Below are 12910 nucleotides of genomic sequence, written 5' to 3' on the forward strand. Positions count from 1 at the left end.
AAATTATGCCGCTTTTCGCCCGTATGCGCGCTATGACCAAAAATGGACGTAATTTGAAATGAAATCGGCTCACGAAAGTGACGTACTGTCCGGTTTTCTGTTTTGAGTCCTCCGGCTTACTCGGTTAGGTTAGGAGAGGAAACTTTCAGTTAACGGGTTTTATGACGTTTTGAAACCTTAGAACTTCTTGCCCTCCTAACCTACCAGAGGAAACAGCAAAACTTGCTTGCTGTTTTGGAATAAAAAAAAATCAAAAATTTATTTTAAATTATTTTTCATTGAAAATTAAAAATACGTCCGTATGAATTACGTCCATTTTCGGTCATACGGGCAAACGACCGAATTCAGACGTAATTTGTAAGAGGATTCGCATACATATACCTGTTACGGAATAGATAAATTGAGAATTGAGAACATTTGTAAAAGGCCGAAATAAATTACGATGCTGGAATAAATATCAAGAGGTTGAAATACATTCTGAGTGCTTGAAAAAATCATTGCAAGATATTTAAAGAAATTGAAAAAGATCATTAAAGAAACAAATGCAAAGGAGGCAACTTAATTAGACGTTACATAAATATTTCTTTCTAATTTTAACTCTTCACGGCGTGCATTATTTTTATTTTCAGTGTTCGTTTAATGAGTGGTAATCATTTAGGAGCTAACAGTTTTCAGTACAATCAAAGACTGCGGTTGACACTTCAATTTCCTGATGGCAGCCACGAGGGCGACGAGGCTGTCTGCGTCTGCCGTTATTCTTTTTCTTTGCCGCCTTCTCTTCGTGCTCTGGAATCTTACGTCTGCTGCGTGTTATTGTGTAGCCTCGTGTCAGTGTCCTCTCGCTACGTTTGTGGTCTGCTGTCTCCTGACTGTAGATGCTATCTGGAGTCTGCATCAATGTACGTTTGCAATAATTGACCGTTACTTGCTTGACAGTTTCCCAGACTATCTGGTCAGATACAAATTTTTGGTGGAGATGACTGATCTTGTATAACCAATGCAGTCATATTAACTTCCTTCCGCTTCAACCCGTTCTCGCAAATTTAATAAGTCAATATTGACTTATTAGTTGCGTGCATAGGTGACATACTTAACATAATAGTTTCCCTTGAAAAGCTTCATAGAAAACACCGACCTTACCTAACCTACTTAGTATGTTAAAATAAGCATCTTATAACTTCGTAATTACAATTGTTACTTAACCTATTATAGGTATAGGTTAGGTAATAATTGTAATTACGAAGCAATAAGATGCTTATCTTAACATACTAAGTAGGTTAGGTAAGGTCGGTGTTTTCTATGAAGCTTTTCAAGGGAAACTATTATGTTAAGTATGTCACCTATGCACATATTTAATAAGTCAATATTGACTTATTAAATTTGCGAGAACGGGTTGTCCGCTTAGTACCTAAATAATCTATGTGACTTCGGTATGAGGTCTTATAGTAGTAGCAGCATAAAAATTATGACACTAGCTCTCCACACTTGTCAGTTGCTTAATTTAGAAACTGTACTTTTGGTTAATCTCGAACCCATTGATGATGTGACGAGGTATATTGAATTTTGTAACTAGCTCATCAAGATTGTAACTTACACTGAACCCATTATGTGTCTCTGTAACCCTTTCCACTACCGCCCACAAGATGGGTATGGGGTGCATAATAAATGAATTAAACTAGCAACAGCAACAGTAGCAGCAATCAACAGCACCAACAATATAAAAACAATAAAGGCACCAATTACAGATGCAACAGCAGCAGCAACAACAACATTATCATCACGTTGAGTAGCAGCAGCATTAGGAGCAGTAACAGAAGCCTCGACATTAGTAGCAGCACCAACATCAGCATCAGGTGGAGGTGGAGTAACACAAGCCTCATCAGGGACAACTGCAAATGAAACTTCATCATTAGAAGCCGCAGTAGTAGTAGTAGCAGCTACAGAAGCCTAAACAGACGCAACACAAGGACAGAAGCCTCAACACGAGCAGCGCCAACAGATACCTCGACATTAACGGCGCCAACAGAAGCCTCAGCAGTAGCAGCAGCAACAAAAGCCTCAACAATAGCAGCGCTAATAGAACCTTCAACAGTAGCAGAAGCAACATAGCATAAGATGGAGCAGCGGAGTAACAGCACCAAGAGAAACCTCGACAGTAGCAATACCAACAGAAGCCCAAATAGCAGCAGCAGCACAAACAGAAGCCTTAACAATAGTAGCCACAACCGAAGCCTCAACAGTAGCAGCATAAACAGAATCCTCGCGTGAAGCAGCACAAACAGAAGCCTCACCAGTAGCAGCACCAACAGAAGCCTGAATACCAGCATCACAAATAGAAACCTCAACAGTAGCAGCACAAACATAAGCGTCAACAGTAGCAGCACAATCAGAAGCCTCAATAATAGCAGCACAAACAGAAGCCTCAACAGTAGCAGCACAAACAGAAGCCTCAACAGTAGCAGCACAAACAGAAGCCTCAGTAGTAGCAGCACAAACAGAAGCCTCAGTAGTAGCAGCACAAACAGAAGCCTCAGTAGTAGCAGCACAAACAGAAGCCTCAGTAGTAGCAGCACAAACAGAAGCCTCAATAATAGCAGCACAAACAGAAGCCTCAACAGTAGCAGCACAAACAAAAGCCTCAATAAAAGCAGGACAAACAGAAGCCTCAATAATAGCAGCACAAACCGCAGCTCAACAGTAGCAGCACAAGCAGAAGCCTCAATAACTGAAGCACAAAGCGCAGCCTCAACAGAAGCAGAACAAACCGCAGCCTCAACACTAGCAGCACAAACAGAAGCCTCAATAATTGCAGCACAAACAAAAGCTGCAACAGTAGCAGAACAAACAGAAGCCTCAACAGTAGCAGCACAAACAAAAGCTGCAACAGTAGCAGCACAAACAGAAGCCTCAACAGTAGCAGCAGCAAAATTGCATCAAGTTGAGTAGCTACAGGAATGCCATGGCCGTTACTGTCTTCGCTACCTTGCGCGGTCCTTACACAACCCATCGCGGTCCCTCTTACAAATTACGTCTGAATTTGGCCGATTGACTGTATAGCTGAAAATGGACGTAATTTGAAAATGAAAAAAATTGAAAATAAATTTCGGATTTTTGTTTTCCAAAGCAGCAAGTTAAGGGTCCTCTGGTCGGTTAGGAGAGTAGGAAGTTCTCTTAAAGTTTCAAAACGTCATGAAACCCGTTAATTGAAAGTTTCTTCTCTTAACCTAATCCAGTAAGCCGGAGGACTCAAAACAGACAACGGGACAGTACGTCACTTTCGAGAACCAATTTCATTTCAAATTACATCCATTTTTGGCCATAGCGCACATACGAGCGAAAAGTGACGTAATTTTAAGAGGGCAGATTGCGACAAGGACAGGAAGGTCGAAGGTCCCACCATTTGACTTGGTGATCTTTTCCAGCTGTACATTAAAACCCAACAGCCTTTTGGCATTAACGGCTTCGCGGGTAGGCGGTTCCATGGGTTAATAACCCTGTTGGTGAAAAAGTATCTCCTGTTCTCAGTCCTACATAGCTGAGGTAGTACTCTTTGTAGTGCTTATAGTAACGATGAGGACCATAGTACATATACTCCCAGGTACCTATTTACTGCTAGGTAATAGGGGCTTGAGGGTGAAAGAAACATTTTGCCCATTTGTCTCCGCCTCCACCGGGGATCGAACCCGGAACCTCAGGACTACGAATCCGAAGCGCTGTCCATCCAGCTGTCAGGCGCCTAAATGGTGAACATAGTTACAAAAACTACTATCTAAACAGGAGGACCGGGTAGTCCTACGACATCTTCACTCTCGCTTGTGTCGTGTTTGCCCCTTACCCTCCGCTGGGCCCTGCTGCTCCCTTACACCGCCTCACCTGTTCTGTGAGTACAAATACATTTTCGATTCTGTTTGCAGATTTGGAGCTTTTTTGTTTTGGTGGAATTGGAAACTTTTTAGTTGGCAGAATTGGAATTATTTTTTGGGCGGACTTTGAAATTTTTTTGGTGGCAGATTTGGATTTTTTTTTTTTTTTTGTTGACGGATTAAAAAAAATTGTTGGTGGTTTTGGAATTGTTTTGTTGGCGAATTTTGAATATTTTGTTGGCGGAATTTGATTTTTTTTTAAGGGATTTGGATTTTTTGTTGGGAGAATTGATTTTTTTGTAGTCGGATTTGGATTTTTTGTTGTCGGATTTAGATTCTTTTATTGGCGGATTTGGAAAACTTTTGTTGGGAGATTTGGACTTTTTTGTTGGCGGATTTGAATTTTTTGTCCTTGGAATTAGCTTTTTTTTGTTGGCGGATTTGGAATTCTTCGTTGGCGGATTTGGATTTTTTTGTAGACTTGGATTTTTTGTCCTTAGAATTAGAATGGTTTTATTGGCTGATTTGGATCTTTTTTCGTTGACATAATTGGATTTTTTTTGTTGGCGGATTTATAATTTTTTGGGGCGGATTTCGTTTTTTTCGTTGACGGTATTCGATTTTTTTTGTTGGCGAAATGGAATTTTTTTTTTTTTGGCGGATCTGGATTTTTTCTTGACTGATTTTGATGTTTTTTGGTGAAATTTGAAGTTGCTGTTGGGGGATTTGATTTGTTGTATGTGTAAATCGGCGTCCAGCCTGTACTGTTGGCTGCCATACGACCGTATTTTTCAAGAAATGTCCTGGATTCAGGTGTCAAAATTCGCGTCTAGGAAGAATTTTTAAAAATCTCCAAAAGTCCGGAATTTCAGCTTCCATCACTTAAAAAATTATCGGTATATGTATATTTACCTACATAAATATATTTTTTCTATATATATGCAGTGATTCTTCGCCTTTTTTAAAGCCCAATAAGGCATTGCTGAGAGGTCTTTACCATCCATCTGAAAAAACTCTTAACTTCGTGTAGTTTATCAGAATGTCATGATAAGGAATTTTACGTACAGTGTTCTTTCCATATTTGAAAGACTATTGACAAATTTAAAGGTGTTCAGCAGCGAGAAACAGATACAATACAAAGACTGAAACAAATCCTAACTGATTTGTTCGGTTTTGAAATAGGAAGAATAAGAGGTGATTTAATACAAGTTTTTGAAATTATCAAAAGCTATGTCTATATAGACTGAAGAAAATATTTAATGCTGCGTAATTAAACACAAGGTGCTATCATAGCTTGAAAATTATATGGAAACCATCTCACTGTACCGCACCAACATTATTTATGTGTAACCGCGTACAGTAATTCTTTATGAATTACTTTGTAAATCTGTTCATACATTGTCAGCGTAAAGTGTAAATATGGACGAAATATGCCGCAAATGTGAATCACGGACGATATATGTTGTTAAATGTAAATAACGGACGATATATGATGCTAAATGTAAATCGCGGACTTTATATACTGCTAAATATAAATGACGGGCGATATATGCGACTATATGTGAATCACGGACGATATTTGCGGCTAAACGTGAAGAAAAAGAGTGCAAAAACATGCAATTGTGCAATACTGGAGTTTTTGCATGGCAGGATCAAGTCTAATATTTGGGGCTTAAGGCTCATGTTCTGTGATGATATGAAACATTGATTTCATATCAATTATATAAACTATATGTAATGTAGTACGACATGTTTACTGTATATTATTTAATAAAGAGAAAACAAAATTTGCAAAATAAAGTTAAAAACCTTGACACTTCATAGCTTACATGTGTAATGGAATAACCAAACATTCCCTTGGGTATGTTTGGTTATACTCAGGGACATGTGGGAATGAGTGTAAATGCGTGAGTGAGTGAGTGAGCGAGTGAGTATATGCGTGATTGTTTGCTAGAGTACAAGGAATCAGAGAGGAACTGACTGGATGGGACGTTGGTTGAATAGCACAATCACCTCGCCAATCGAACCTGACCTTTGAAATTATAATCAATGTCTCCTTTGTCTCTCTCGGCATAGCCATTTGTGCAGCCCTTAGTGACGTCTGTAGCCCCTGGTGACATTTGTGTGTAGCCCCCTGGTGATACGTGTGTAGCCCCCCTGGTGACATTTGTGTGTAGCCCCCTGGTGATACGTGTGTAGCCCCCCTGGTGATACGTGTGTAGCCCCCCTGGTGACATTTGTGTGTAGCCCCCTGGTGATACGTGTGTAGCCCCCTGGTGATACGTGTGTAGCCCCCCTGGTGACATTTGTGTGTAGCCCCCTGGTGATACGTGTGTAGCCCCCCTGGTGACATGTGTGTGTAGCCCCCCTGGTGACATTTGTGTGTAGCCCCCTGGTGATACGTGTGTAGCCCCCTGGTGACATGTGTGTGTAGCCCCCCTGGTGATACGTGTGTAGCCCCCCTGGTGACATTTGTGTGTAGCCCCCTGGTGATACGTGTGTAGCCCCCCTGGTGACATGTGTGTGTAGCCCCCCTGGTGATACGTGTGTAGCCCCCCTGGTGACATTTGTGTGTAGCCCCCTGGTGATACGTGTGTAGCCCCTGGTGACGTGTGCGTGTAGCCCCTGGTGACGTGTGCGTGTAGCCCCTGGTGACGTGTGCGTGTAGCCCCTGGTGACATGTGTGTGTAGCCCCTGGTGACGTGTGCGTGTAGCCCCTGGTGACATTTGTGTGTAGCCCCTAGTGACGTGTGCGTGTAGCCCCTGGTGTCATGTGTGTGTAGCCCCTGGTGACGTGTGTATGTATAGCCATTGGTGATACGTGTGTAGCCCCTGGTGACATGTGTGTAGCCCCTGGTGATGTGTGCGTGTAGCCCCTGGTGACATGTGTATGTAGCCCCTGGTGACGTGTGCGTGTAGCCCCTGGTGTCATGTGTGTGTAGCCCCTGGTGACGTGTGTATGTATAGCCATTGGTGATACGTGTGTAGCCCCTGGTGACATGTGTGTAGCCCCTGGTGACGTGTGCGTGTAGCCCCTGGTGACATGTGTATGTAGCCCCTGGTGACGTGTGCGTGTAGCCCCTGGTGACGTGTGTATGTAGCCCCTGGTGACGTGTGCGTGTAGCCCCTAGTGGCATGTGTGTATAGCCATTGGTGATACGTGTGTAGCCCCTGGTGACATGTGTGTAGCCCCTGGTGACGTGTGCGTGTAGCCCCTGGTGACATGTGTATGTAGCCCCTGGTGACGTGTGCGTGTAGTCCCTGGTGACACGTGTGTAGCCCCTGGTGACATGTGCGTGTAGTCCCTGGTGACGTGTGTATGTAGCCCCTGGTGACATGTGTATGTAGCCCCTGGTGACATGTGCGTGTAGTCCCTGGTGACATGTGTGTGTAGCCCCTGGTGACGTGTGCGTGTAGTCCATGGTGACGTGTGTGTGTAGCCCCTAGTGACATGTGCGTGTAGTCCCTGGTGACATGTGCGTGTAGTCCCTGGTGACATGTGTGTGTAGCCCCTGGTGACGTGTGCGTGTAGTCCCTGGTGACGTGTGTATGTAGCCCCTGGTGACGTGTGCGTGTAGTCCCTGGTGACGTGTGCGTGTAGTCCCTAGTGACATGTGTGTAGCCCCTGGTGACATGTGCGTGTAGCCCCTAGTGACATGTGTGTGTAGCCCCTGGTGACGTGTGCGTGTAGTCCCTGGTGACATGTGTGTGTAGCCCCTGGTGACATGTGTGTGTAGCCCCTGGTGACGTGTGTATGTAGCCCCTGGTGACATGTGCGTGTAGCCCCTAGTGACATGTGTGTGTAGCCCCTGGTGACGTGTGCGTATAGTCCCTGGTGACGTGTGTGTGTAGCCCCTGGTGACATGTGCGTGTAGTCCCTGGTGACGTGTGTATGTAGCCCCTGGTGACGTGTGCGTGTAGCCCCTGGTGACGTGTGTATGTAGCCCCTGATGACGTGTGCGTGTAGCCCCTGGTGATGTGTGTGTAGCCCAGGTGACACGTGTGAAGGCTCTAGGAACACGTATGTAGTAGGGCTACACACGTGTCATCCCCTGCTACACGTACACACGTTCTATGAGTTTATAACACTATGGATTATACACCCCATGGAACAGCCTACCTACCGAAGCCCTAAAGTCAATACACTGCTGAATTTCAGAATCCAACTTGATCAAATCTAGAACAATACGATATCTATGACAAGCCGTCGGCTTCCTGTCCTTATCGAGCCCACTAGTGAGATGGTGGCCATCAAGTAAATTCATGTAAACTCAGGTAAATATAGTGAAGAAACACACGGAACTGTCACGTTCCGTGTCACGAAAACACGTTCATCTGCCGGTGAACGAAGCATCAAAGTGAGCGGCCAGTCTCCGTATACACTCCGATAACATTTCAGGGCGGGACCAATTTGGTATGGCAGTGTATGTGTATAAACAACTTGGGCGTGTGGGCAGCTCCAGCCAGTTATTGACGGTCCGCCCAAATGTCAACGGTGGTGGTGGTGGTGGTGGTGGTGGGCGGCCCCGCTGACGGCGCCAACACCATTAACAGCGTCAGCTAGCCTAGCCCCACTCCCGCCCACCGTGGTCTCTTGCCGCCATCTAGTTTTCCACTTACCTTTTTTTGGTCGCTTTTGTGATAGTTCTCCTTTTAATTGGCCAGTTTTATGATAATCTTCTTCTTAAGTGGTCTGTTTTACGATTATCCTCATCTTAATTGGTCTGTTTTATGAATCTTCTTCTTCGTTGGTCTGTTTTCGGTCTTTCTCTGCGTATTTAGCTGCGGTGTTTGTCTAATAATTCTTTTGTGACTTCTTACTCAGTTTTGTGTTTTTTTTACATGTACATCTGATCCATCACCAGACATGTACATCTGATCCATCACCAGACATGTACACCTGATCCATCACCAGACATGTACACCTGATCCATCACCAGACATGTACACCTGATCCATCACCAGACATGTACACCTGATCCATCACCAGACATGTACACCTGATCCATCACCAGACATGTACACCTGATCCAACACCAGACATGTACATCTGATCCATCACCAGACATGTACACCTGATCCAACACCAGACATGTACACCTGATCCAACACCAGACATGTACACCTGATCCAACACCAGACATGTACACCTGATCCATCACCAGACATGTACACCTGATCCAACACCAGACATGTACACCTGATCCAACACCAGACATGTACACCTGATCCAACACCAGACATGTACACCTGATCCAACACCAGACATGTACACCTGATCCAACACTAGACATGTACACCTGATCCAACACCAGACATGTACACCTGATCCATCACCAGACATGTACACCTGATCCAACACCAGACATGTACACCTGATCCAACACCAGACATGTACACCTGATCCAACACCAGACATGTACACCTGATCCAACACCAGACATGTACACCTGATCCAACACCAGACATGTACACCTGATCCAACACCAGACATGTACACCTGATCCAACACCAGACATGTACACCTGATCCAACACCAGACATGTACACCTGATCCAACACCAGACATGTACACCTGATCCAACACCTGACATTCCCAGAAAGTCTCACGTATATTTTACAATTAGAGCTAATTAAACACCACCATATTCACCCACTGCAAAGTTGTGTTGTGGTATGTGTGGTGACTACACATACCACGGGGTACATGCCACAATGTGTATACCACATGGAATATACCAGGCGGTATGTATACCACAATCCATATACATCACGGCATATACCACATGGTATATAACATATTTTATATACCACACACACACACACTAGGGGAGCCGGTGGCCGAGCGGACAGCACGCTGAACAAATGATCCTGTGGTCCCGGGTTCGATCCCGGCGTCGGAGAGAAACAATGGGCAGTTTCTTTCACCCTATGCCCCTGTTATCTAGCAGTAAATAGGTACCTGGGAGTTCGTCAGCTGTTACGGAGCTGCTTCCTGGGTGTGTGAGGGGAGGGGGGGGGACATTAGTTAGTAGTTACAGTTGATTGGTTGAGAGGCGGGCCGGAAGAGCAGAGCTCAACCCCCAACAAGCACAACTAGGTGAATACAATTAGGTGAATTCAGCTCTCGGTCGTAGTCATAAGAGCACGTGTTTGATTCCCGGCCGAGGCTGAAACAAATGGGCAGAGTTTCTTTCACTTTATGCCTCTGTTCACTTAACAGTAAATAGGTACCTGAAAGTTAGACAGCTGCTACGGACTGCATCCTGGGGGTATTCACGTAGTTGTATTCATCTAGTTGTGTTTGCGGGGGTTGAGCTCTGCTCTTTCGGCCCGCCTCTCAACCAATCAACTGTAACTACTAACTAATGTCCCCCCCCCCTCCCCTCACACACACCCAGGAAGCAGCTCCATAACAGCTGACTAACTCCCAGGTACCTATTTACTGCTAGATAACAAGTGTATTAGGGTGAAAGAAACTCTGCCCATTGTTTCTCGTCGGCGCCTGGAATCGAAGCCGGGACCACAAGATCACGCGTCCAGCGTGCTGTCCGCTCAGCTACCGCCCCCCCCCCCCATGTGTGTGTGTGTTAGAGAGAAATATATATGTAGTAGATATGGCACGAAAATAGGTCTGAATTCAGTATATCCGCCTGTTCAAAAGGCGGGGTCCAAGAGCTAACAGGTCGATCCTGCAGTGACAAGTAGTAAAGACACAGACCAGGACGACGATGGGACACTAATGGAGGTGAACACCCACCTGAGCCAGAGAGATACATGACGTGTCTTCAGAGCGAAGGCAGTAAGTGGCTGGATCCCGGCGACATATCACCAGACTAAGTTGGTGCTCGGAATGACAAGTGAATACGATATGAATGAACTGAAGGCAGATCACACATAATTAATGCGCACGTGATAGGGCCCAGGAGCTGGAGCCTGGGCTGTGTTCCTGCGAAAACACACACACACACACACACAGGAATGCCACTAGACTAATCCCAGAACTACGAGGAAAGGATGTAGTACGTGGGTGAAGCATTTACAGCAACCCGTCCTCGACTCAAGTCCATTACATTCAGCGGTCAACCCCACAGACGCATTCATAAATTTTAACATGCTGTTCATTCAAAACGGGAATTTTCTCAAGTATAAATTAATATTATAATATATTAGCATGTTGTGCATATATAGGTTAGGTTAGGTTAGGTGTTTAGGTTCTGTTGGCGATTATTTGTATTTGTAGTACGTGGGTGAAGCATTTATAGCGTTGTGATTCGAACAAAATTCGTCAGTGAAGCACTTGTTCCGGATATGTTCGAACGTCAGCAGTTGTGAGTCGTGTGTAAACCGCTTTTCATTCATAAACAGTGGGTTTGGCGGGTGCATGGAATTACTTTTGGATCTTTATTTGGAGGACGGGCTGCACGACGCACAACTGATGATGTTCGAACACTTCCGGAACTAGTGCTTCCCTGACGACTTTTGTTCGAACTACAACGTTGTAAATGCTTCACCCAATTTATATTTGAGAAAATTCCTATTTTGAATGAACAGCATGTTAAAATTGGTGAATGCGTCTTTGAGATCGACCGCTGGATGGAATGGACTTGGTCTGAGGACGGGTTGTACATGCTGCTGGACCCAAATTTTCCTGTTAGAGCTGTATTGCTCAGACGGATAATACAGCCTCGGGACATAGTTTTTCATATATATATATATATATATATATATATATATATATATATATATATATATATACACACAAGTTCTTACATTCTAGTACAGCCAGTAGCACGCATAGCGTTTCGGGCAAGTCCTTAGTTTTAATTTTCACACATACATCCCCAGGAAGCAGCCCGTAGCAGCTGTCTAACTCCTAGGTACCTATTTACTGCTAGGTGAACAGGAACATCAGGGGTGAAAGAAACTCTGCTCATTTGTTTCAGCATCCACCGGGGATTGAACCCGGACTCTTAGGACTACGAACCCCGAGCGCTGTCTATTCAGCCGTCAGGACCCCTATTTTTATGTTGGATTTTTAACATAAAACATTCGTACAACATTCACTGAGAAAGTTAACACACATTTACGATACATTTGATAACATTACTGCCATTGTAACTTACGAGAACCCAGAAAATTGTAACACTTTGTGGCCATCAGTTTGTTTACACTTTGGGTCCCTACTGTTTCTTACTGCGGCTGCAAGAGGGCACCACGTGTCCTGGACACCCCCATCATTCCAGTCCAAGCTCTCTCTCTCTCTCTCTCTCTCTCTCTCTCTCTCTCTCTCTCTCTCTCTCTCTCTCTCTCTCTCTCTCTCTCTCTCTCTCTCTCTCTCTCTCTCTCTCTCTCTTGAAAAACTTGAAATACGTGAGTTTGCAAAATATTGTAAATTCTTCTATACCAGCTGGTATTTATCCTGTCTCTCATTACATCTCCCACGGAACACTAGCAAGGACACATGGAACACTAACAAGGACGCACGGAACACCACCAAGGTCGCACGGAACACTAGCAAGGATGCACGGAACACTAACAAGGTCGCACGGAACACTAACAAGGTCGCACGGAACACTAACAAGGACGCACGGAACACTAACAAGGACGCATGGAACACCACCAAGGTCGCACGGAACACTAGCAAGGACGCACGGAACACTAACAAGGTCGCACGGAACACTAACAAGGACGCACGGAACACTAACAAGGACGCACGGAACACCACCAAGGTCGCACGGAACACTAGCAAGGATGCACGGAACACTAACAAGGTCGCACGGAACACTAACAAGGTCGCACGGAACACTAACAAGGACGCACGGAACACTAACAAGGACGCACGGAACACCACCAAGGTCGCACGGAACACTAGCAAGGACGCACGGAACACTATCAAGGTCGCACGGAACACTAACAAGGACGCACGGAACACTAACAAGGACGCACGGAACACCACCAAGGTCGCACGGAACACTAGCAAGGACGCACGGAACACTAGCAAGGTCGCACGGAACACTAACAAGGACGCACGGAACACTAACAAG

At 44.9% G+C, this 12910-nt stretch overlaps 2 protein-coding genes across 3 annotated transcripts in view; both read right to left on the reverse strand.

Annotated features, from left to right (window-relative positions):
* fid (fire dancer) overlaps window positions 1-12910 on the reverse strand; it is a 223549-nt gene that overhangs the window by 177537 nt on the left and 33102 nt on the right. The window lies entirely within an intron of this gene.
* Window positions 662-8128, reverse strand: LOC138363297 (antifreeze protein Maxi-like). The gene is made up of 4 exons (XM_069322311.1): window positions 7988-8128; window positions 2139-2637; window positions 1744-1889; window positions 662-889 (listed from the first exon to the last, which is right to left on the reverse strand). Exons 1-4 carry the CDS (start codon window positions 8126-8128, stop codon window positions 662-664), a joined length of 1014 nt encoding a protein of 337 aa, XP_069178412.1.

The sequence above is a fragment of the Procambarus clarkii genome, chromosome 10 (genome assembly GCF_040958095.1).
Source record: "Procambarus clarkii isolate CNS0578487 chromosome 10, FALCON_Pclarkii_2.0, whole genome shotgun sequence".
In the NCBI taxonomy this organism is placed as follows: Eukaryota; Metazoa; Arthropoda; class Malacostraca; order Decapoda; family Cambaridae; genus Procambarus; species Procambarus clarkii.